We start from the raw sequence: 24,792 nt of genomic DNA on the forward strand, positions 1-24,792 counted from the left end.
AGTGATCTTTATTATAGACTTGCAACATGATGTTTGCAGCTGTAAAGTTTATGGATGTGTGAAAGTTAATGAGATGTCTATGAAGAGCACCACCAAGGTAACTTTTTATGTATCTTGTTTTTGTAGCTATTGGTGAATATGAAGATCTAAGAGCAGAAAATAAGAAAACAAAAGAAGAGGTTTGTACTTGTTTTCATGTGATATGAAATATTATTGTAACTATTGATTTTGATGGACCTTGGCACAATCAGCATTTCCCCTTACAAATATTTTATCCATATGAGGGAGTATTTGCAGCAACTTCCATAACCATAGTAGTACTTTGGTACCACTGTGATGGTGGAAATTACTGGTATGTATATCTGTGTATCACCAATTTGCTTAGTAATTTTGTCCTTTATTTACTTATTTGATTTATACAATGGACGCTCGGGTTGCGAACGTGATCCGTGCGGGAGGCACATTCACAACCCGCAGCGCCGCGTCTGTGCACAAGTTGCGATTTGGCGCTTTTACATGCGCAAAGCGCGATTTAGCACTTCTGCGCATGCGTGAGTGCCAAAACCTGGAAGTAACCCATTCCGGTACTTCCAGGTTTGGCGCGGTGCGCAACCTGAAAGCACGCAACCTGAAGCTTCTGTAACCCAAGGTATGTACCTGTCTTCCGCAAAAGGAGCCCAGAGCAGCAGCACTAAAACAATATTATTTAAAAAGTTCTAAAAACAGTTTAAGAATATTATTTTAAAGCATTCACATTCTCTCAGTCAATGATTTCCTTTTGCCAGATTCAGTGTTGTTCAGTCATCAAATACCTGGCTAAACAGGAATGCTTTTAAATTCCTCTTAAAAGTCAGTAATGAGGAAGACAGATGTACCTCTTCAGGGAGCCACCACTTAGAAGGCCCTGTCATGAGCCAATGCCAACCAGCAGCTCCCAGCAGTGGCACAGTGTATAGTCAAACTGTATATGTATGTCCCAGTGGATAAAAAGGCCATAAACGTCTACTTAGAAGTAAGCCCCATTAAGTTCAGTGGGACTTTCTCCCAGGTAAGTGTATCTTGGATTGCAGCCATAGAATGAGAACTGCCAAACTTGATATGTTGATATAAGAGAATTCTCATTGTAGTTAGCTATAGTTGACATTGCCCGTATTTAGTTCAGATAAGAAAATTTCTCATGCAAGTTTTCAGCAGAAACCAGTAACAAAACTACTTCCTTATTTACACAGTAATTTCAGACTGTCACCACCACCACAATGTGCCTCTTAGATCATGATTCCTATCCTAATCCTGGCCTGGATGCAGTCTGCAAGCCGGAGCACACACTGCAATCATTTTCTTCTCCTGCCTGTTAGAGGTGCAAAGCAAAAACAAATATCAGGTTTCTTGCAAACCCCTCCCTACCCTCACACACAAAGAAATGGATAGAAACCTAGTGCTCATGGTGGTTACTACAGCAAGTGAAACAGTGAATTATGTGGAATGACTCCCATCACCATTCCTCCCCTCCATCTGAACCCAGTGCCCTGGTCTAATTTAGTGGGAAGGTCTTTACCTCATTGGGAGAACATCTCCTTTGTATGCAGAAGATCCCCAGCATCTACAGGTAGGCTGGGAAAGACTGCAGTCTTGAAATGATGCAGAGCAACCTTCAGTCAATGTAGACAGTACTGAACTGGATGGGCCATTAATCTGAATGAGTATAAGGCAGCCTCCAACATTCCATTCCTAAAAGATGGTCTAAAGTTGCCTGTGGATTGGATGACTGTGAATAAATAGAAGCTTAATTTGGACAGGATGAAGAAATAGCTCATGGTGAGTGGTCCCAACGCCTGGGGAGTGATGGAAATGCCTGTCCTAAATAGGATCACACTCACCCAGAAGGGGCAGGTTGGCAGCTTGGGAGTGCTCCTGGTAGATGTCCATGCCAAGATAATGTCCACAATCACATTTTATCATATGCTCTTGATTCGTCAACCACATCCCTTCTTAGACAAGAGGGATTTGGCCACTGGTTGAGCATCCCTGGTTTGTGGTCTAAATGTGAAGTGCTATTTCTTTTAAGCTGTGATCCTATACCCACTTTACTGGTAATGAGCTTTGTTGAGCTTAATGGAACTTAAGTGAGTAGACATGTCAAGAATGGCACTGGTTTAGGTCTGGTATCCTTGAGGAAGCATCTTCTCCTATACGTACTCTATTGCCTTTCGAGATCCAGTACTTGATGGGCCATCAGAATATTAACACCCATCAAGCAAGTTTCCCCTGTGGTCTCCCAAAGTTGTGACAGCTGAGGGCAGATTTTGAGAGCTCGTCTTTTTTAGATCAGTTTAAATATTTTTCTTTCTTTTTAAACAGGCTTTAAGTTAATGTGACTTGATACTATTGAGGCTTTTATTGCTTTTATTGCTGCTGTTGGGTTTTTCCATTTACTGTTTTTGTGATTGCCTTTATTGTGTTGTGAAACTTGTACTGAAAGGTGGGCAATTAATCTTCTAAATGAACCATCGTTTGACCAACAATGCCAGTAGGTGGATCTTGCTGTGCTCCCCCTTGCCTTTACTGATGCATCGTGGTTGGGGCTTTCCAGGGTTGTGGGTTTTGTCATTGCAGCTTCCTAATTCATAATCTGTACTCTGTTTACATGCCATGATAATCCATAAACCTTGGCTTACCACCAACAAGCACTTTGCTCAAGCACACTGTTGAATTGTTCCTGTGTCACTCCACCCTTCATGGAGCTGGGAGCAACAAACCACAAGCCTTAGTTTACTGCAGGGTTTGAAGGGCTGTCAGGAGACATTCTTCTCTTTGCAGGAGGCCATCATCTGAAGGGTCATCCAGTCCTGGTCCAGTTTAAGATAAGCTCTACAAGAAGGGAGAGGGCCTTGAAGTTGTCCATTATCAGTTGGCACCTGGACAGAATGCACTATATTTCTGTTTGAATTACAAATTTGCACCTGTAAATATAAATTAGCACATTCAAAGGCCTTTTGTGTGATGAATTTTTTTGGCAGTAAGGAGCTACCCTAGACTAGTGTACTAATTCCATCGGTAATGTCGCAGATAAAACTATGAGAGGAGGCTACAGTGTTGTGTAGTCCTCTCCCCACTTTCCAGCTCAAAACAACTTCTTGTAGACTGCAGTACACCCCTACATCATCAAGACTAACGATCATCAACCCTATCCAGAATTGCTATCTGAATCAGATTTTGAAATTGATGCAGATTTGCACTCCCTAGCTGAGACGGAACCTGACAAGCGAACGTTGGAGGAAATTCATGTTGCAGGGCTTGGGAAGTGAATGGACATGATTGTGACTAGCTCCTGATCTTTTAACAATGAAACAGTGGCATTAACAAGAAAACAGTGGCATTAACATCTGCACTGAGACAAATTTTAAGAAAGTCAGAATAATAAGTCATTGGTTATCTCTAATCCATATTTCTGAACTTTTTTTTTTTTTTTTGCACATTGCATGTTTTTGTTCATGGAAACAACCAGTTTCTGTTGCTATAAAGCTATACATTTGCACTGGTTCCTTTTCTTTATTTCCACTCACAGTCTTCTTCCCATAAAGTAAATACAACATACTATTGATTTACAGCAAAACTATCCATATATTCAAGTCTCTGAGTCTGATCAATGTGAACCACTGACATGAATATTTCATCTTCTCTTCCATACCCTAAGAGGGTTTATCTTTTTGTGGATGTTTTCGTGTGTTAAGATTAGAGAAAAGAATACTACTTTGGAGGCAGGGGCAGCTGGCACCTCCAGAACTGCTGTCCTTGACCATTCATTAGCATTCTAAGACATAAAGGGTTTCTTTTTTAATATATTAAAAAACATGGCAGGCAACCCCATTGTTGTGGCAGGCATATCTGGTTTTTCAATGAGACATTTTAATTCTACAGTTGCTTATCATTTTGCTTTATTTCAATGAATGGATATGCAGGCTGCAGTCCTGAAATTTCAGTAGAATTTGGATTTTGCTAGGTTGAAATAACAGCTAACGTTTTCCAAACTCAAGTATTTCTATGACAGTTACCTTTCTATAACAATGCCTTGAAAAGCTGCAGAGCACAAATTAGATGTGATATGGGAGATCTGTGATTTTCTAGGTTGTCTTTCACTGGCCTGCCAGTAAGAACTACGAGGCTTGTGGGTGCTAGGGGCAGGGCCTTTTCAGTAGTGGCCCCACACTTTTGGAACTCCCCACCCAAGGAAATTTGTATGGCTTCATCATTGCTTGTTGTTATTCCCTTAAATGTGCATAGTTGATGGCATGTGTCAAAAGAATGGCTACTGATGTCTATTAACTGATTTTTAGTTTAATTAGTGTGTGTGTTTAAAATTGTAAGCCTCCCAGGTGATCTGTTTAACGGAGAAGGGGAGGAACTTCAGAAAGTCGTTTGCCAAACTGCTCTCTGAAGTACCTGCCCCTTCCATTAAACACAGCTGCAGTGAGGTTTAATGGAAGGGGAGGAGGTGCTTCAAATAACCGTTTGACAAACTTCTCTGTGAAGCCCCTCCCTTTCCTTTCCTTTGGAAGGGATAGGGAGGTTTGTGAGAGCTGTGAGGGGGTGAATGTTGTGTAAAGGGAGGAGGGGCTGGCCAGGTGATGTGAAAGGGCACTAGCAAAGGAGATGGTGAGTTGGCAGAGTTGGTGAGCAGAGCAAGCAGGGTCAGGAATCCTTTGTTAATAAACAAACAAATAAAGGTAAAAGGAGATATGAGCATGGTTCAATCAAACTTGGAAGTTGCATTGTGGAGATAGGATAGACATTTCTCCACACTAGTATTCCAATCAGCTTCTCCCCCTGTGCACACACCAAACAAAAGCTGTTGTTTTTCTGGTGCAATTCCCCCCTGTAAGGCAAATACGGTAAGTAGTTTGATTTATATTGTGGAAACTTGCATGTGGCAACATGTTTTACCTGCAGAATGGCCTTGATCCAGTTCAGCCCCCTCCCCCTATAGCTGCTTATAACTTAAAAGAAACAAGAGAGCCTGATCAAAGATCTCCTGCATCACATCTTGCTTGACTTTTAACCCTTAGCATCTCCTGTATGTGCACATACCATATATGTGTAGGGGAAGCAGATCATGTTGCTGGTCCTGCCCTGTCCTCTGTGCATTTGTCAGAAGGTGAGCATGGGACAAGTCAGGAGTAGGGCCAGTAGGCTGGTCCCCTTCCCCTTTCACTTGATCAGTATATATGCATATAGAAGGTGAGGATAGGTCTCTACTGCCTGATTTGTTTACCCATTCAAGGGATTAGTTGAACTTGGAAAGAAAAGGTGAGATACCCTAGGACAATTAGTCATTCTTGAATAGCTTATGACTGACTGAATAGATGTCATTCAAATGAAAGCAGGGCCATGGCACGCTAAGGTGGGTGTAATACTTTGTGATTACAAGTAACCAGAGATGGGTGTAGAGGGAGGAGGACTGAATCACCCAAGAATTTGTCTCTGTGGGCAAGGAAGGCTTGTAACAGCAATTCTTAACCATCCAAGTTTGATGAGTCTGAGCATCTGTGATTGTATAAACAAGCCCTAGAGCAGTGGAAGAATATGCTTTTTAAGGGCTGTACAAGAATCCCCTTGGCGTGCTTTGTGGCCCTGAATCAGGGCTACACATCCCACCCTGGATTCTTCTGCACAACAGTTGAGCGGGTGTGCATTAAAAACTTTTTGAAAAGGTTTGGATGCACATCACCATGCAGGATCAGGTCCTCTTGCTTAACTAAGCAGGAGCATCCGATCCTGCATGGTGCTGGCTGATCCTCCTTCATGAGTGATTTCCCTGCACATAAAGGAAGCTGCTCAAGAAAAAGTGACCAGCACCATGCAGGATCAGATCCTTCCACTTGACATTTGTTAGGAGGGAGGATCTAACCGGCTTAGTGCTTCTTCATAAGTGGCTTTCCTTACTCCACTTACACTAGCTGTGGGAAAGGAATTTCCTCTGAGATAAGAGCTGTTGAAGCTGTAATATTAAGGTGGAACGTTAAGTTGGGAAATATCAAGGTAGTCTGAGCTGCTAATAACATCTTTAGTGGAAACCTGTCCATTTTAACTTGCATGTCCTCTCCGCAATTGATGGTGCAGCTTATGAATCTTGTCATTTGAACCTTGACGCTTTTTGTACTGGAGTTTAAAAACCAAAAGCAGGAATTGGCTCCAAATTACCATTGGCCTTTCTTTAAAATTTAGTTTTAAGTTAAATCTGCTCTTTTAGCTTTACCCTAATTCCTGCTCGTTGTTTTGCTTTCTGTTGATTGTGGAAGATGATTTAATTATTTAAATTCTGAAAATGCCATTGTATCTTCCGGCAGTGTGACAAAATCAGGCAGCAGAGAGATGAAGCAGTCAAGCAGTTGGAAGAGATTCAGAAAAGTAAGTCGTGTTTTCCAAAGGAATAAGGGTTCTTTGCTAACAGATTTCTGTTGTGTTGTGACTCAGATCTAACTTTTGGAAATCTGTACAGTAATTCAGTTACTCTGGGGTTTTATCCTCACAGGTTTTTTAAAATTATTTTTTCATTTTCAGATTTAGCAAGGAAAGAAAAAAAGAAAAAAAGATAAAAGATAAATTGAAATTTAAAAAGAGAGTGAAGATTAGTAATAATAATGTACAAAAATACTACTACTAACAGTAGTCCAATTAAACAGAGTAAAATACATTACACAGAATGATTATTAAAATCAGACATTCTGTCAGATAAGAGTTTGCTCCCCTGAGGAATTCAGCTTACCATCCCTGCAAACTTTTCTCCTTACTTGTCCCCTAATAAAAAGTTAATCAGGTACCCAGTCAATCTCTTAACTGGGAGATTTAAATCTTTGAACAAGGCTGCTCTTAAGTCCTTGTGGATTAGGCAAACCAGTAAGTAGTGTGGTACTGACTAGGTGTAATATGCTTGGCCCAGGAGTGCCAACGTAAAATACATTTTGGGAGAGGGGGAGGTGGTATGCCCTGCTGCACATAATTGATCACATGACACAGTGCACGCACACCATTTGAATGGCAATGCCCATCAAACGGAAGGGGGGGGCGGCCCCTCAAATATTTTACTGAGCGGGCCGAAGTAACCTTGGCCCCTAGGAGTTGGCTCCTATGGCTTGGCCCCACAAAAGAATGGGTAACTTGGAGGAGGTGATCTTTGTTTTTGCTTTGCATTACCATCTCTGCTTCTTTAAGGTCATGCTCAGGAATGGGCAATGCTAATATTCTTATTGCCTTGGGCTGGGTTTTAGTGAGGGGTAGCAGCAGTGGGATAGACTTGCCCACTTCTGCCTTCTCTGAAGCCTATTGTAAGACCCCTTTGTGTCCCACAATTCCTTTGGCACATACAGAGACCTCGAGAAAGGGGGTCACTTTCTCCCCACTTTGCATCATATTCTTTCCCTCCTCAAAATACTACATTAAATAGTCCTAATAGTCCTCTTGTGGGATTTCCATTTCCCTATTGCAGCTGGTAAAATTTTCCAGATGTTGAACCGCCACGAAAATGTGTAGGAATGAAAGCAAAAGCTGAGACAAGTTGAGAGGCAGTTTTATGGCAGTTCCTTGAAATTATCCTTTCTCTCTACCCACGAAAAATGCGGAAGATAAAGGTTGACAAGGATGACCTTTTCTGGCACATTAGGCACAAAGTTTTTCCTAGCAGGGATTCTGCCAACCCTCCCCTGCTTAAATGCCTCATGAGAAGCATAAGTTGATGGAACTACAGTTAGGAGAAAGATTTTATTGTATAAGTTTTAAAGGTAATTGTAGAGCTTTGAAAGCATCATTTACTTCGTTCTAAATAAATAGGAAGCAAGCTGCATATTGTTTTTTTAAAAAAGTTATCGTAGGGCACAAATGCTGTTAAAAGTAGGCAGACATTCAAGTGGTATTGTTCTCCCTGTCACAAAGATGCAGCGATGAGGAATTTCTGCCTATTTTGCAGACTTTTGAAAACAATAAACACTGTTTTTGTGATGTAATGCCAAAAGCATATGTCAATATGCTTTCTAGGCACTTGCAACCTCATAGAAAACCTACATTTCAGTTCTGACATGGTGAAAGCATCACCAGTTCCATTTACATTTTCTGGTCAAAGAATCACTTCTGTTTACTGTCTTATTGCAAGCTTCCATCCTTCCTTCCTTCCTTCCTTCCTCTTTCTTTTCTTTTCTTTTCTTTTCTTTTCTTTTCTTTTCTTTTCTTTTCTTATCTGTACAGGGGAATGAAATATTCCTTTAAATACTTCCATTTGGATAGCATTACTTGGGTTGAAAAGTGGCAGGAGTATTTGTTCTCCAAAAGACTTATTCTTTTATAAGTAAAATTGCTTGAAACGAATACACTAAATGCCAGCTTTTGCCTCCTTACTTTCAACATTTGTCAACTGCTGAAGTATTATTATTTTTTAATTTTTGGAATACTCAGAATGCTAGCCAGGGGCTGATAGACAGAGAACATCTTCCTTAGTTCAAAGAATTGCAAGGAAAAGAAATCTCTGCCCTTGCCTTCTTTTATTTACATTTTACGTTTATTCATGTGTGCTTTTGCTATTCTTGCCCACATATGGAGGATTCTAATTGGAACTGGCTGTGACGGCTGTGTGGAACTCTTCCTTTGAATATCTCTGTGGTGGGAAATGGGGTGGGGACCCAAATTCAATATAGTGGAGAAGGCTTGTTTGCTTTACGTCTAAGGCTCAGGCTGCTGACTTCTTTATGAAGGATCAAGCACATCTACATAACCAAATTTAAAGTGGGTATGATGATGTCTCCCACTGGCGCAAGGAATAAATATGCTAACAACTCTCCACTCCCCCACCCCCTCCACCAAATATCCAGTTTTCCCTCTTGTGTGATAATGGTTCTATTGATGCCATGTGGTGTCTGGAGGTAACAAAGCACAGCTAATGGGAGTGGAAAGCCCTCCCGTGAATAGCTTCTCAAGAGAGGAGATGACAACAGTATTGCAGCCTGTTATGTTAGGTCTCTGTCACCATAGTATGTTTTGTTGCAGTATTAGGCATTAGCAATAGAGGGTTAAAAGAAAGAACCTGCACCTCATACATAGATGACAAAGAAATTTACACGGCTTGGGTTTGCATCGGTTCATAAATGCAGTAGAAAAACCTCCAGTGAAATAGTCCTAAACTTTAAGCTGTTTTGAAATAATCTGGTGGAGTGGCTATATGTTGAGGGGGGAAAAGGCCTAAGAAGTCAAATTCCTGTGAAAAGAAGTGGAAGGAATAGGGCAGGCACACACAGACACCTTGTGACTTGTTAATATGTGCTAGTGATACTGGGAATTCAAGAGCCTGGCAGAAAATGTCAAGGAGTGGAGTCTTAAAATTTGAAAGTAATATTTGCTCTTGTAAAATGCCGTGGGTTTTCCTTTATCTTCCTTTTCATGTGCTTCACCCCCTCCCTTTTAAAAAAAAAGAAAGGGGGGGGGGAGACATACCTTGTAAACATAGCAATAAAATGCCGGGAATATTAGGATTTTACAGCAATAATGGAGCCCATTATTTAAACGACAATATAAAAGGCAATTATATTGATGAAGAGCTACATGGGCTTTGTGTCTGTGAATAAACTTGGCCTGCGCTCAGCTTCTATTTGTTCTCCCGGCATAAACACATATTGTGTGTGATTCCTGTTTAATGGGGCCCAGTCTGTATGCCAAGCAGCTGCATTTTAGGCCCTATAGCGTGATTTCATAGCTCTCTGAAAATTGGTTCTATTCAGCAGAAGAGATAGGAGGTGGTGGTAGGGGGGGAAGCTTCAACACACAATCATTTCTTTTCAATTGGAGCCAGAAAGGTTGATGACAACATGACCATTGTGTGATAATGATAAGACCACTAAGGATCTGTACTTCTCATCAAGGCTTTCACACAACAGCAGATACAATTTAATTCACTGCTCTGTCAGCAGTGCTGATACCATTATGCCGTCTGTCTCCACAGTTATAATCACTGTCCTCCGAGAAATGCAGTTGAAATGATCTTGAGCAGTCAAAGAAACTCTCAATTAAGGCTGCCACTTCCAATGTGTCAGATTGTGTCTTATGCACTTGGTACAATTTTCACTTCCAATCCTGTTTATTTACAATGTCGGCCAGTAATTACGCTTAACGTGTCATTTAGTGAGGGTGCCCCTGCCAAGGAGATTGTTGGGTGCTGCAGTGCCATTGAGGGGGAGTTTCTTGCAGTCAATGCCATCAGCGGCTTTTAGTCCCTGATGGGATGCGGTAGTAATGTTGATAATGCAAGTATCACGCTCATCAAGTCATAATTAGATGCCACTCAAATGTGCCACTTGTAATAACAGTGTTGATTCATGTTTTCTCGGCGACTGCAACTACTAATTAGTTAAGTGGTTTTTGGTTGGCCTGCATTTGCTGCATATTATTATTACCCCTGAAAAAATGTTGAGGTTGGAGAGGTTTTTGGCCACTTAGTGTTGCTTTATGAATTTTAATATCAGCATAATAAGAACTTTGGACAGTCTTAGGAAGGGGGGTATATGTATGGGTGTGTATATATATGTGTGTGTGTGTTCAGATACATTTTACCTTTGGAATTTAATCATAATTGCAGGTTAACTAATCTTTAAATGAACCATGAGGTCTTAAAAAAAAACCCTTTATATTTTACATGAAAAATCTAGTTAATTTTCACCTCCTACCATTAATGTAAAGTGACTCTTTTTTTTTTAATGCACTACTCCTACCATTTAATGTAAAAGGAATCAGAACTTTCTTGGCTAACTTTATGAAACAACAAAGCAGCTTTTTGGACAAATGCCATGTAATCACTTTTTCTTTTCTTTTGACAGTGGATTAGACAGATGTCACAACTCGGTGACACATTAGCAATAGCTTATTTTTTCTGTTTGTTGTGATTCTTCAGGTTGGAATGCATTCTACGCTACCATACAGCCGGGTACCAAACCTAAACTACCTGGTCTGTGTATCTGCATAATACACGCTGGGTGAAATTCAGTGGCATCTATGTATGGACAAAACGGACATCTGCTTGCACAATGGGACTTCCCTTTCCTCTTCTCCCTAGTGCAGCTCCCTGAAGCTGGGGGTGCAGAAGCCAGCTCACTCAATGTTGGATTTTTCCCACATTTCCAAATGTACATTTTACACATTGAATTGTACATGTAAAACCTGTTTTGTATACACTTAGAAAATTGTAACGTGCCAGGTTGATGTGGTAGAAGACTACAAAATACCTTCTTTAGCAGGATCCAGCCTATGAGCTTTGCTTTCTTGGCTCAACATCTTTAGATTTCTAGGACATTGAAGTTGGTTTTCCATGCAGCCTGATCCTATATGTGTTTATTCAGAAGTGATTTGCACTGAGCTCAGAGGAGCTTCCTCCCAAGTAAGTGGGCGTAGGATTGTGGCCTAAGAGAGGTTGACTGATGACCATTTGTTTTATTATTCTTGCCTTCCACTGCAGCATGTGGCAGAGATTATTTGCGGCATTTCCCCACGCTTTGCTCAACTCATTCCATTTTCTGACAGTATGTCTGCAGCGCATGCAGTGCTTAGCCCTGTTCTTGGCTTATGACACGCTGCCAAATAGGTAGCCTGGGTTGACCTAATAGAAGATAAACCTCTTAAAGTACAGGGCTTCTGTGTTCTTTTGATTATTGGATCCCAGGGCTGAGTATTTCCCTTGGTGTCTCTGTGTTTCTACCTCATCTACATGGGAAACTACTGCCATGTGTTGGTTTTCTAGGCCCAGCTATAACAACACATCTAGGCTCTTGCGGTGCGTCTATGTATATCTCCTTCAGTTAAGGCTGTTTTCTTTCATCTTTCTGGTGGTACAGTGCCAGATGCTGACAGAACACGAAACATAAATAACAATTATAGCAAACAAGAGGGAGAAAGCCATTGGCTTCTTATTCATTTTCGAGCCATCGCTCACAGCACTGTTTTCCCACCACCACCAATAAAGCCCCAAAAAGCTTGGATTCAAGTGTGAAAGAATCATAAAACTGTGCTTCTTAAATTGTGGTGCCCAGAATTGGACACACTACTCCAGGTGTGGTCTGACCATGGCGGAATAGAGTGGGAAGAAAACACATCAACTCTAGTATCCCATAACGATAGACAGTACACATAAGAAGAGCACTGCAGGATCAGGCTGGTGACCCTGTGGGAAACCCGTAAGCAAGACATGAAAGCAGGACTTGTGATTCCCAGCAACAGATATTCACAACTTCATAACAATATTATTTATATGCAGTTGGGTGACTGTCCTACAACTGGAGGCTGCTTTTATTCTGAAGTTTTCTCATTTGGTTTGGAAGATGAGACAGTGAGACTTCTGTATTCAAGGCAGAGATGTCAAGGTTATAGCTCTGCCCTTGGGCATATACAAGGGCAATCTAATGCATTCCTACTTGGGAATAGGTCCTACTAAACGCAATGAGTTGCATTCAACCTAGTGCATGCCCCTAAATCTGTTCTGTGGGATTTCTACAACCTTCCCAAGCGGATTTGGGGATGCCGCAGGACAAGGAGAGGGTGAAAGCTCCAGTACATAAACATACTGTTCTGCTTGCACATTTTTTAAGTTAAATACCATATTTTTCCATGTATAAGATGCCCCCGTGTATAAGACAACCCCTATTTTTAAAACCCAAAATTAAGAAATTAACTTGTTTAGTTTTTTGGGGGAGGGGGGGTGAGTGAAGTCACTATCGCCAATCGCTCACCCGCCTTCCCGCCACTGCCAATCGCTTGCCACAGCCACTGCCGATCGCACACCTCGCCTCAGCCACCAATTGTCCGCCCCGTTACCGCCACCAACAGCCCACCCACCCACTTTCCACAGCCGCCAATCACCTGCCCAATGTCCTGCTTGCTGCTGCCATTAATCGCACGTCCCCCCCCCCTCTGCATTCACTATCTGTGTATAAGACGACACCCAATTTTTGTCTTTTTTTTTTTTTTTAAGCAAAAAGCATCGTCTTATACACGGAAAAATACAGTACCACCCGGTGGAACTCCTTAGTAAACATGTAAAATATTGCCATGTAAATTGGATGGCAGTGACGGCAGTTGTTTGTTTAAATATTTACACCCAACTTTCCATTTAAAAAATGCTCATGGCAGCTTGCAATAAATTTGGAAACAAAATTTCACCGAAGAGTTAAAGAATTCTTAAAGGCACTTAGAAAGGTTATATTTAATGCCTCAAAATAACTCAAGCAATTTTATCAAATATGTGTAAAATATCATAGACAGTAATGGGAAGTCAGGTTACAGATCCAGCAGTCTGGCCAGAAATATGGGTGCTTCTGAAGAATAGTCATGTGTGACCTTCTATGCCAAAGCTTCAATCTCCAAGTAAGGCTGGAAGAGAACCAGAAGCAGCTCTTTTTCCATTGCTTTCCTGGCTTCCCAACTCTGTCGCTGCCACTTATGGACGGGGTGAGGGGTGGGGAGCTCAGTGTGGTGCAGTGCTTAGTGGCAGGAGTTTTGGTTGGCTGCGTAGCTGCCATGCCTCACCCCCCCTCCAATCTCTCTTGGTAAGCAGCAGTGTTGAGATGCTGGGGGGGGGGCAACACCCACTCTGTGACACTGGCCACTCCTAGAGAGAACCCTGCCTGAAACCTCAGCAGGCTCAATGTAAACATTACTGAGCTAGACGGGCCAATGGTCTGACTCAGTGTAAGGCAGCCTCCTATGTTATGTTCGTATGAAGGAAGAGAGTCCACCAGTGTCACCCCTGAATCTTTGCATCTTGAAAACTCTGTTGCACCTTTCAGCCAGCTTTGGGGACGGGAATTAAGCCGTTTGGGACAGAGTTTAGGCTTTAGGAAATATTAAGCTTTGAAAAATATATATAGAAAGCTAAAAATGTATTAAAAAACCTTTATTTATAGAAAATAATTGTTTTCCCCGCCCTTCCAATTCCTACTGCGGTGTAGTGGTTTGACAGGGACCCGGGAGACACGGGTTCAAATCCCACCTCGGCCATGTAGCTTGGGCCTCGTCACTGTCTCTCCGCCTAATCGACCTCACAGGGTTGTTGTGATGATAAAATTGGGATGGGGGAGAACCATGTGTGCCAGTTTTGAGTGCTTGGAGGAAAGTTGGGATATAAATGTAATCATAACAACAACAGCAATTAGGATGATAAAAATTAGTTTGAAATTATTTTTGTGTTTGCTGTAATATAAGCTATAGGAAGTGGGAAGAGGTAAGTAAGAAAATGTGATTGTTATAAGAATGGAAGGCATGAGTTTTGAAGGGGTGGTGATTTTGGGCAGGGAGGATGAAGGCAAGCATGCAGAAGTAGAGGTAAAGTAGAAGGACTAGAAATAATACAGGATGCACTTTGGGGAAAGGTGAAGCACTGGGAAAGAAGAGTTAATGTTTAGTAGGTTCTGTTAGGAATTTCAAACTGCAATCCAGTGCTTTCTCTCTTGGTAATAAGTCCCATTAAAACAGTGGGCCTTCCTTCCGAGGCAGTCTGATCAAATAGCCATAGGATCAGATGGGAATCCTGTTTCTCCTTGTATTCAAAACTTTGGAAATACTATGTATCATTTTTGACCTTAATGTTTAGTTCTTTTTTTTAAATCATTCATAGACATCTGGTCCTTTTATATATATGTTTTGCTTAATATGGATAAAGTGTTAGCTTTAAAGAAGTAGTTGACGTGGAAGTTGAATTAGATTTTCATAATCATAGGATGAATGATCTGAGTAAAATAAAAATCAGAGTGAGGGAAGGCTTGACTCATTAAGCACTGTGTGAATCAAATATTTTCCCCTTATGCTTTAGTTTCTCACATGGTCATTGAGGAAGTTAGCTGCATACAGAGCCACCTTGAAATTGAGAAGACATGCCGTGAAAGTGCAGAAGCTCTGGCCACTAAGGTAAGAATATATATTTTATTTTTCCTCTGTGTGGAACACCTAATCTGAGGGTTTCTGAAACACTGATTCATCTTTGGCCTAAGTTGCATAACAATGATGCTGATCCTTTGTAGTCCACTTGGAAGGCCCGAGAAGCTGTAAGGTCAGCAGAGGAGACTGAAACCACAATCCTTTACACACTTATTTTGGAGTAAGTGCCTCTGAACAGAATGATCCCCCCCCCCAAGTAAATACGCAAAAGATTGCTCTCTAATGTTGAGATCCTACTTGGCACTGAGGCTCATGAAGAATGAGGTTTAATATCTGAGTTAATATGCATTGTGGGCACATTCAAATGTGTAAGTTAGTGTATTAGATCCCCTGACTAAAGTGCTACTGCTTCTGTCCATTTCCTTTCCTTTCCTTTTCTTTTAAAAATATACTGTTAAAAATTATTATTTTTTGCATAATACTTAGGAGAGGCTGCAGTTATAAAAACAATCTAACAGTGTACGTCAATTGCCCAAAGAGGTGTAAGAAGCCATGTCCAGACAAGCACATTCACACATATGTTTTCCTTTCACGCTGCAGTACCTATAGCATTGTGCAACTGTGGCTTTTTAACCGAGACACCAGCATGTTGTGCTAAATTTCATTCTGTGTCACTACTCCCCCACCCTTTCTGCGCATGTATGTGTCTGTTCCTGCACAATTCCCCCATGAGACCAACAGGAAAGAACTGTATGCCAGTATACCCCCCCAGATTTTGTCACCTGACTCTCTCAATTTTCTGGGTTTCTGGCTGCAAATGATTTGTGGTTTTTTCCCCTGGAACCAAGTAACACAGAATCAAGCACTAAATAGGTGCCATTAGTTTTCCAAGGGACACGGGTGGCGCTGTGGGTAAAACCTCAGTGCCTAGGGCTTGCCGATCGCATGGTTGGCGGTTCGAATCCCCGCAGCGGGGTGAGCTCCCGTCTTTCGGTCCCAGCTCCTGCCCACTTAGCAGTTCGAAAGCACCCTTAAGTGCAAGTAGATAAATAGGTACCGCTTTATAGCGGGAAGCTAAACGGCGTTTCCGTGCGCTGCGCTGGTGCCGGCTCGCCAGAGCAGCTTCGTCACGCTGGCCACGTGACCCGGAAGTGTCTCCGGACAGCGCTGCCCCCCTGGCCTCTAGAGTGAGATGGGCGCACAACCCTAGAGTCGGACACGACTGGCCCGTACGGGCAGGGGTACCTTTACCTTTACCTTTACTAGTTTTCCAGTAGTGGCTTTTACATTGTGTGAAGGCTCAATTATAATATGGAAATTAACAGTTAGGGAAATGCCAGGGAAATGGAATAAACAGGTGTGTGGATGCAGCCAGTATGTCTTGCACCCAGGAAGGGTGTGCCCAGCCCCTCCCAACCTGACACCCCAGTATATATGTGCAATCAGTTCCATACGTGTCAGTGCTGAAGGATGTGCCCTCAGACAGATTCAGTGCATGACAAAATTCCTACATGGAAAGCACTCCAATGTAGAATGTGGCCTGCAACTTAATGAAAAATAGTCATATTATGATTATAGATGCTTTTGTCGCATATACATATGCAGGGGAGTTGTCATTGTCCAAATATGTGTGTGCAGTCATGATATGTGACAATCTTGAGTTTTATGTTATTCCTGACAAAAAAGAGCTTTATGAAACGGCCCTGAATTTGTTTCCTTAAGTCAGGAAGCGGAGGATGGGAAGTTGAATGTTTACTTTTGGACGTAATAAAGGATTTTTTGCTTTCTTTCTTTCAAGCAATGCAATATGTATCTTAGTATTTTATTTGCTCAATATGTGCAGTCTGCTAAAGATAGATTTGCTTGACTGGGTTTTCAAGCTTTTAAAAAAACAAAGCAAAAAAAGGATAATTCATTGAATGTTTACTTTTTTATTCTGCCTCCCTTCACCACTACCTCCCACATACCATTTTATGCATCTGGGTTAACTGATAAACAAGTTTAGAAATGTCCTGAGTGTCTGCGACATGAAAGAATAATGAGCATTTCAGTGTGTGAATCAAATGGAAAAGTCAGCCAGAGTATTACATTTCAGGTGATTGTTTATGAAAGCAAACCGTGGAGCAAGCAAAAGGTGACCTGTACTGCTCTGTTGATTGCATCCAGGTTGATGAATTTACCAAGTATATAATTTTCTATATTCCATCTCATCAGAAGTGCATTATTATTATTACAGAATGTTTTTATCTCTTCATGGACACACACACACACACACACACACGGTTGTGAATAACACATCTGAGCCACTTCATAATCAGAAAATGGATTGTGGCAATTTTGAGCCAAATTTCATTAGCAATGCTGGCTAGTCTGTGTGCATTTGTGCATGTGCCCCCTCCCCCTGCAAAATCTCAAAGTACTTCTTCAGATGTAGCAGAAATCCCACCAGTAGGAAATCTTTTTAAATTTAGATTCATTAGCAATGTACTTTCTGGATATATTAACTTAATTGTTTGCATAATGATACTACATTAGGATTCATAATATAGTCAATCAACATATAACTAAGAAAATGAATTTATGACTGTAACTATCCTTTCTTTCCATTCTTTGCACGGAGTGACACACTCTGACAGCTAAGAAACTAGCACCTTCCTATGTCAAAGCTGACTCACTCTTTGACCAACCCTGGAAGGGTTTCTCACATTTTCTGTCTAGATCTTTAGGAGTGAAACACACTTAGAGGAACTAGCAGTGCAGGGTGACTGGGAAGATCTCCCTCTTTCAAACATCTAGGTTGAGGATTTGTGTTTGAGGACAAGAGTGGTGATCTCTTCTTACTATGTGGCGTCCCTTCCCAGAAAAAGAAGATCTTGTGTCTTAGGGCTCGTTCATGCTCCCACTTGCTCCCGTGCCTAGAAAGAATGGGTCCAAGTGGTTTTCTGCTTGTCCTGTGCTTTCCTCTGCTCTTTAGTGCTGAATCAGAGCAAATGTCAATCTGCAGAAAACCAGATTGACATTTCAGCGGTAAAGGCTGAGCTTCCTGAGGGGAAAGCAGCAGGACAAGTGAAGTCTGGATGACTTTTTGCTATTATAAATGTTGGACAGGGGATGTTATGAGAAAGCACAAGTGCCTTGTGTCCCCTTGGTGATTCTTGATATAATTCAAAATAAAAGTTGGACATCTCCCATGGTCAGATCTGAAAGCTGTCCTTGTGTTGTGACCTTGTGCACCCCAATGGGGGTGGTTCCATTTTTGATCATACAGACAGAACAAACACAAAAGGAATGGAGAATGCCACCTGTTATGGATCATGTGGTCCATAACTTTGTAAGATAGATTCATTTTCTTTTAGTTGATTGCCTGTATAGCTTTACATTGCTTGGCTGCCTTGCTTTGATGAGTTTAAAAGAGATTTAGACAAATCCATGGAGGATAAGGCTGTCAGTTGCTACTGACCCTGATGGCCATGTTCTAGACCAGAGCTTTCCAAACTGTGTGTTGGCTGCAGTGTTTAGGTGTTTTGTACAAACACTCCTTCACTCCTCCCAGGGCTGGAAATGGGTTGGCTTAACCTCTGGTATAAAAAGTGTGTCAACAATAGGAAAAGTTTGGAAAGCTCTGTTCTAGACTGCTGGAGTTTGCTTCTGAATACCATTTGCTTGTAGCTGCAGGAGGAAAAGTGCTGTTGTAATAATTTATTATTATGGTCAGAGACCAGTAAAGAGTGCTGTTGCACTCAGGTCCTGCTTGCAGGCTTTGCATGGGCATCTCGTTGGCCACTAAGAACAGGATGTAGTACTAGATGGGGCAGTGGCCTGTTCCAGAAGGACTCTTCTTATGCTTGGATAGAGGATATAATTGATGGGAAAATGCTCCTCTGAGCGTCTCCCAGTGGGCACGTCTCTAGAATGGCATGTCCCTTCATCTCCAGAGTGCCTCTCTGCGACACTTTTCATATGAAAAGTGCACACAAGTCTTGTAGCATCATACAGCAAGAAGAAAGAAACATCCGTAGATCTAAACTACATTTTATTTACACTCTATACACACAATCCATAATCACGTCTGTGTTCTCCAAGCTCTGGCAGAACAACTGTTGCATACTGCAAAAGTGAAACCACAGTTACAATAACACGCTCAGACAGAAGAGATAAGACAGTCTTCCGTTCCCACACTCTTCTCAGACATCTCATGTGACTTACACTAATCACACTAGCAGCATCGGTTGCATAAAATATCCTAACAATAATTGCATTTGTTCAGCTATCTATTTTATATATCCTCTACACTATACTACAGGGACGCGGGTGGCGCTGTGGGTTAAACCACAGAGCCTAGGACTTGCCGATCAGAAGGTCGGTGGTTTGAATCCCTGCGACGGGGTGAGCTCCCATTGTTCGGTCCCTGCTCCTGCCAACCTAGCAGTTCAAAAGCACGTCAAAGTGTAAGTAGATAAATAGGTACCGCTCCGGCAGGAAGGTAAACAGTGTTTCTGTGCGCTGCTGTGGTTTGCCAGAAGTGGCTTAGTCATGCTGGCCACATGACCCGGAAGCTGTCTGCGGACAAACGCCGGCTCCCTCGGCCAATAAAGCGAGATGAGCGCTGCAACCCCAGAGTCGGGTCACGACTGGACCTAATGGTCAGGGGTCCCTTTACCTTTACACTATACTACAGAGACAGGCAAGCTTTTTTTTCCTGCCAAGGGCTGCATTCCCTTGTGGGACAGCAGTAAGGGACCACATATAGCAGTGAGCAAAAAATGGGTAGGGACTAAGCAAAAGGTGGGCTAGGTCACTCATCTATTATTTATTTTTATTTTTATTTAATTATATTATTATTATTATTATTATTATTATTATTATTATTATTATTATTATATCTGACTAGGTTGCCCCAGCCACTCCAGGCAGTTTCCAGCAAAATATAAAAACTCAATAAAACATCAAACATTACATGTCAAACTGAGAAGGCCCTCTGCCTGGTTCCCTGTAACTTCACTACTCACAATGAGGGAACCACCAGAAGGCCCTCAGAGCTGGGCCTCAGTGTCTGGGCTTAACGATGGGGGGTGGAGGCGCTTCTTCAGGTATACAAGACTGAGGCTGTTTAGGGATTTAAAGGTCAGCACCAACATTTTTGTTTTCTGTCACCTCTTTTTCTCTCTTTCTGCAGCCCCTTTCTCTTTTTGCTGCCACTCTTTCCCTTGTCTCCCCATCATCTTCCAACCTGCATGAAACTGATTCACCCATCCCTAGCTACAAAACCAGATCCAGCTATATACTGTGTTTCAAGAAACCGGAGGCTGCCAGTCTCTCCCCCACCCTAAGCAATCAATCACTATTATGTGAGGACCTGTCCAAGAAATCAAAACTAATGTAACCCCTGCCTGCTACAGACAGAGATCATGCCATGCTTGCTGCTATAGCACTGTCCATGTGTGTGGCAGAAATTGTGCCTACATTTCACAATTCAAGGGTTTCCAGTGTCACATGGGGTACAGCTAGGAGCAGGGTAGTTGTTATGTCTTCAGGAATGCTTTGAAACTTTTCAGATTTTTCAGAAGTGGATGGGGAGGGAACTGTCCATCAGCCTATTCTCTGCACCTGCACTGATTTTTATTATGCATGCTTTCTGCATTATTAGGTCTATGGCAGCCTCTTACACATCTTGTAATACAGAATAATTTAGGGGGGGAAAGCTATGCAAGCCACTGAGCCCCCTCCACACCAAGTTGCAGGATTATGATACTTGTCTCTATCTTGCATAGATCATGGAGACTGCCTGCTATGATTTTAGCAGGTTTTTTCAGGGTTGCCCTAAGTGAACAATGTCCTCATTTGTAAGGCTTGGCCATGCTAGTATGTAGTGTTTTAGTGCAGTGCATATTTCAGAATATGACAAAAGCATGGCATATTATAAGGGCTCCCAATGTGCAAATGAGCAGGATAACCTTGTCAATTTCTGCTCTTTTGGTTTTATTAGACTTTGGAACTTGACTCCATATTTATAAAACCTCTTCCATTGCTGATCTAGAATAATCATGGCTGCTGTGAACACTTTCCTTCTGTTAATGAAAATGTACATTCAGGGGCAAAAACAGTAGAAATGAAAGGAATGGAGAGTGCTAAAATAAGCATAGTGATTGTCTAGCATAGTCTTTCTGTTCTCTCTCTTGTTCTGCTGACCTCCTTTCAAAATTGATTTTTCAGACTCTTTATGAAAACCTTTCTTTTTCTCCTAACCCCCACCCCACCTCCATTTCTGCAAAAAAATTCTTTGAAATTCAGAGAATCAGTGCAGCTTTCTGTGGTTTAAGTCAGGTAAGCCATTTAATCTTGAATCAAGATGCTTACTAGACAACCACCCTACCATTAGCCCTACCATTAGATATGATGGGGCAGTTGCCTCTGGTGGCAGGTGCTGTGAGGTGGGGAGAGCAGCATTATGAATATAGAGGATAGAGAGGTGTGTTCCATGTGGCCTGCCTCTGCCCCTCTGATCTTACCTGATGGGTGGAGGACATTGTCCATTCCCCAAAATGGCCCACTCCAGAGTTTAAGAAAAGCTAGGTAGCATCTAGAGCAGGGCTGGGCAACCTTTGGCTTGCCATACATTGCTGAACTACAAATTCCTGACCATGGCCATGATAGGTGTGATTGATGGGAGTTGGAGTGCAACAACATCTGGTGGGCACCAGGTTCCCCAGCCCTGACCTAGAGGTTCACTTCCTCTGGAGTAACTTTCTGTTGGACAAAGGGAACTGCTGGATACAACCCATTGCTCTGCTTCTGAAGTCTGAACATCCCACTCTACTCCAGCCACCAGAAGCTGATTTTTCTTTTTTTCTGAAACGCTTGCTTGATACAGTCCCATCTCAGCGAGTGTTTCAGATTCGTATCATTTATGCTTGGTGGCCTTCGGATGACTGACATGTTCTATTTCACTTAAGAAAGGAAAGAGAAAGGGCTTTTTTGTTTTAAGCAACAGAGTATGTGCTTGGAATTTTGTAGCTGAACAAAGAAAACAAGACTCTGAAAAGAATCAGCATGTTGTACATGGCAAAACTGGGGCCGGATATAATCACTGAAGAAATAAACATTGATGATGAAGAATCGTCCACAGATACGGAAGGTAGTCCAGGGGCATGTGACTCAGTGCTTTGCCAGCAGATGATAAAAGGTGGGTGCTTCTGAATTAGGGTGAGGTGCCTTTTCAAAAAGCGAGCGTGAATCAAGTTGAGTTGTACTGCAATGAGTAAATGTTTGTCTAGTTGTATAAGAGATTTTAGATGCAGTTAATGGGCATCCAGTATGATTTGAAACCAACCAATAGGGCCCGGACAGAGATGAAATTTTCATCATTCATGGGCTCTTATTTTGGACTGGGTTCAAAGCTGCCTTTTACTGAGTCAGCCACTGATCCATTATATTATTATTATTATTATTATTATTATTATTATTATTATTATTTCAAGTATTTTATGTTTTTATACTGTAAACCACCCTGTGATCTTCAGATGAAGGGCTGTATAATAATATATAATAATACTCTGGCAGCAGCTTTTTGGGATTTCAGACGGGAATCTTTTGCAGCCATACCTGAACACGCCAGGGATTGAACCTATGACCTTTTGCCTTCAAAGCATGGGCTTTACCACTGAGAACTGCAGCCCTTTCTAAGGGATGCCTGGTCTCTAAGGCAGGCTGAGAGATGCATTGTGCACTGCAGAACTGAACTCAAAACAGTTGAGAGCCTGCTGCATCAGGCCAATGGCCAATTAGTTTAGCATCATCTTCTCTCAGAGGCCAGCCAGATGCCTGTGGGAACCCTGCAAGCAGGATCCGGGCACAAGAGCGCTCTCCCCTCCTGTGGTTCCCAGCAACTGGTATTCAGAAGCATTACAGCCTCTGAATTTCTGGCTTTTCAGACTATGATGTCTCTGCAATGAAAATCAAACTAAGACAAAGGACCAGACAAGGCAAACTTGTAATGGAATCTGCATGTAAGGCACCTGCCTTCTTAATAATTTAAGAACCTGTTGATGACCGATTCTTCAGCTTTTCCTGCCGGTGTCTGTCTTTGTGTGCTTATTGTGTGTGTTTTTGTCTCAAATGAAAAACGAACTCTTCCCACCACCGCTCTTGAAAATGTAGATCTGCGGGATCAAATTATATCTCTTCAGGAGGAAAAGAAGGCCTTAGCCATTGAGCTGGAAAACCTGAGGAGCAAATTAGCAGAAGAAATTGTGGATGTAAGTATTGTGTCAGGAAAGCAGAGAGTTGGTGAATGTGACGTTGACTTTTTGTGCCTAGTTTTTGGTTTATGACTGTCCACTGTGAAGTTAATTGGATAATACCTAATCCCACAGGTTCATCAGGATTGTTAACTGCTTTTTTTTTTAAGGGTGGGAGACTTTCCGTTGTCCGCTCAAATCTATCTGTTTTCTTTTCGACAAATCATTGTCTATTGGATCCTAGAAAAAGGAATGTGGTAAATAATAATTTGTATCAGCATCTGAGTGTTTGTGCACTCAGATGGATTGCCCTGATATTACAAACTAACCAGACTCCAGTGCAGTCCCACACTAGGGCGGAACACTGGGGCTTTTATGGTAGTTTGGGAGGGGTAACCTCTCCCAACCAGCTTCTTCTCGGGTCCAGTGTCAGGATTTTGGAGCTTTGTATCGCAACCATCAGCTGGCCTCCAAAATCCATAAGAGGAGATGAAGGTAGAAAGTATGACTCAAAAGCACTCTTAACTTCACCAAAGTGGAGATCAGCAACCCCCTCATTACTGTTTGATGCTATTGTATTACCCTGTACAAATCTGCAGCCAGAGAGAGACTTAGCTGTGTGTCTATTTGACTCCTGCCCCCTCCATCTCCCACAAGCGATCTTGCTAGCTAAGATTCTACATCCTTGTATACAAGGGCTTTAAAATCTCCTTGCTGTGTATGAAGTACTTATTGCTACTTCTCAGCTCTCGGTTATTATTCAGTAAAGCACTTTAAGGTATTCTAGCTGTTTCTTTGGAGCTTTGGTTGGTATGCTGAGCAAACATATTAAAAAGTACGGTAAATTCCTTTGAAACCAAGGCATGTGTCAGAGTAACTTAAGATTTCTCGGTTAGCTAGAAAAATTATGAGCAAAAACTTCTTACAGGCACATCAGCAAGAGCAGAAAAGAACACGGAAGAACTCTGTACAGGCCAATACCTAAATGAAATACCAGTGTTAGCATATTGGTTGAGTTACAGCCAAGTCTCATACCATGTAAATCATTAAGTGTTTTTGTTTTCCTGATGATCTCTGTTATGTTTTATGCTCAGTCAGTAGAGCAGTGTTTCCCAACCTTGTGCCTCCAGCTGTTTTTGGACTACAATTCCCATCATCCCTTGCCACTGGTCTTGCTAGTCAGGGATGATGGGAGTTGTAGTTCAAAAACAGCTGGAGGCACAAGGTTGGGAAACACTGCAGTAGAGCATGAGACTCTTAATCTCAGGGTTGTGGGTTCAAGCTCCATGTTGGGCAAAATATTTCCTGTATTGTAGGGGGTTGAGCTAGATGACCCCTGTGGTACCTCCCAACATTTCAGTTCTATGATTCTATGTCTCCCCCTACTATGCAGGTAAATAAAGTCAAGGAAGAAAATGCAGTCTTGACAGCTGAAGTTCAGAAGCAGCAGAAGGTGTTGGAAAAATGTAACCGAAGTACGTATGTTTGCTTCATAGTCATCTTCTCCTCCAGTTTGCTTTCTCAGCACTGCCATTTGGAGAGCCTTGTTACTGCAGTTCCTCTCCTCTATAGATGCAGCAAGGCCCAAATCAGAAAACATATCATCTAGTTTTTTAAAAAAGCCTTCCTGGTTTTATTTGAATATTATTTATAATTGTTG

The 24,792-nt window shown here is 41.9% G+C and overlaps 1 protein-coding gene across 4 annotated transcripts in view; it reads left to right on the forward strand.

Annotated features, from left to right (window-relative positions):
• SHTN1 (shootin 1) overlaps window positions 1-24,792 on the forward strand; it is a 68,824-nt gene that overhangs the window by 5,901 nt on the left and 38,131 nt on the right. For 3 of the 4 annotated variants that reach the window (XM_081863726.1, XM_081863727.1, XM_081863728.1), the window contains exons 2-7: window positions 127-179; window positions 6,345-6,405; window positions 14,831-14,925; window positions 21,910-22,078; window positions 23,053-23,150; window positions 24,526-24,607. In XM_081863726.1, coding sequence (XP_081719852.1) covers window positions 127-179; window positions 6,345-6,405; window positions 14,831-14,925; window positions 21,910-22,078; window positions 23,053-23,150; window positions 24,526-24,607 — 558 coding nt within the window. Of the gene's footprint in view, window positions 1-125; window positions 180-6,344; window positions 6,406-14,830; window positions 14,926-21,909; window positions 22,079-23,052; window positions 23,151-24,525; window positions 24,608-24,792 lie in introns of all 4 variants that reach the window. The other variant, XM_081863729.1, reaches the window with a different exon arrangement.

Source organism: Podarcis erhardii (genome assembly GCF_964252035.2).
Source record: "Podarcis erhardii genome assembly, chromosome: 5".
NCBI lineage: Eukaryota > Metazoa > Chordata > Lepidosauria > Squamata > Lacertidae > Podarcis > Podarcis erhardii.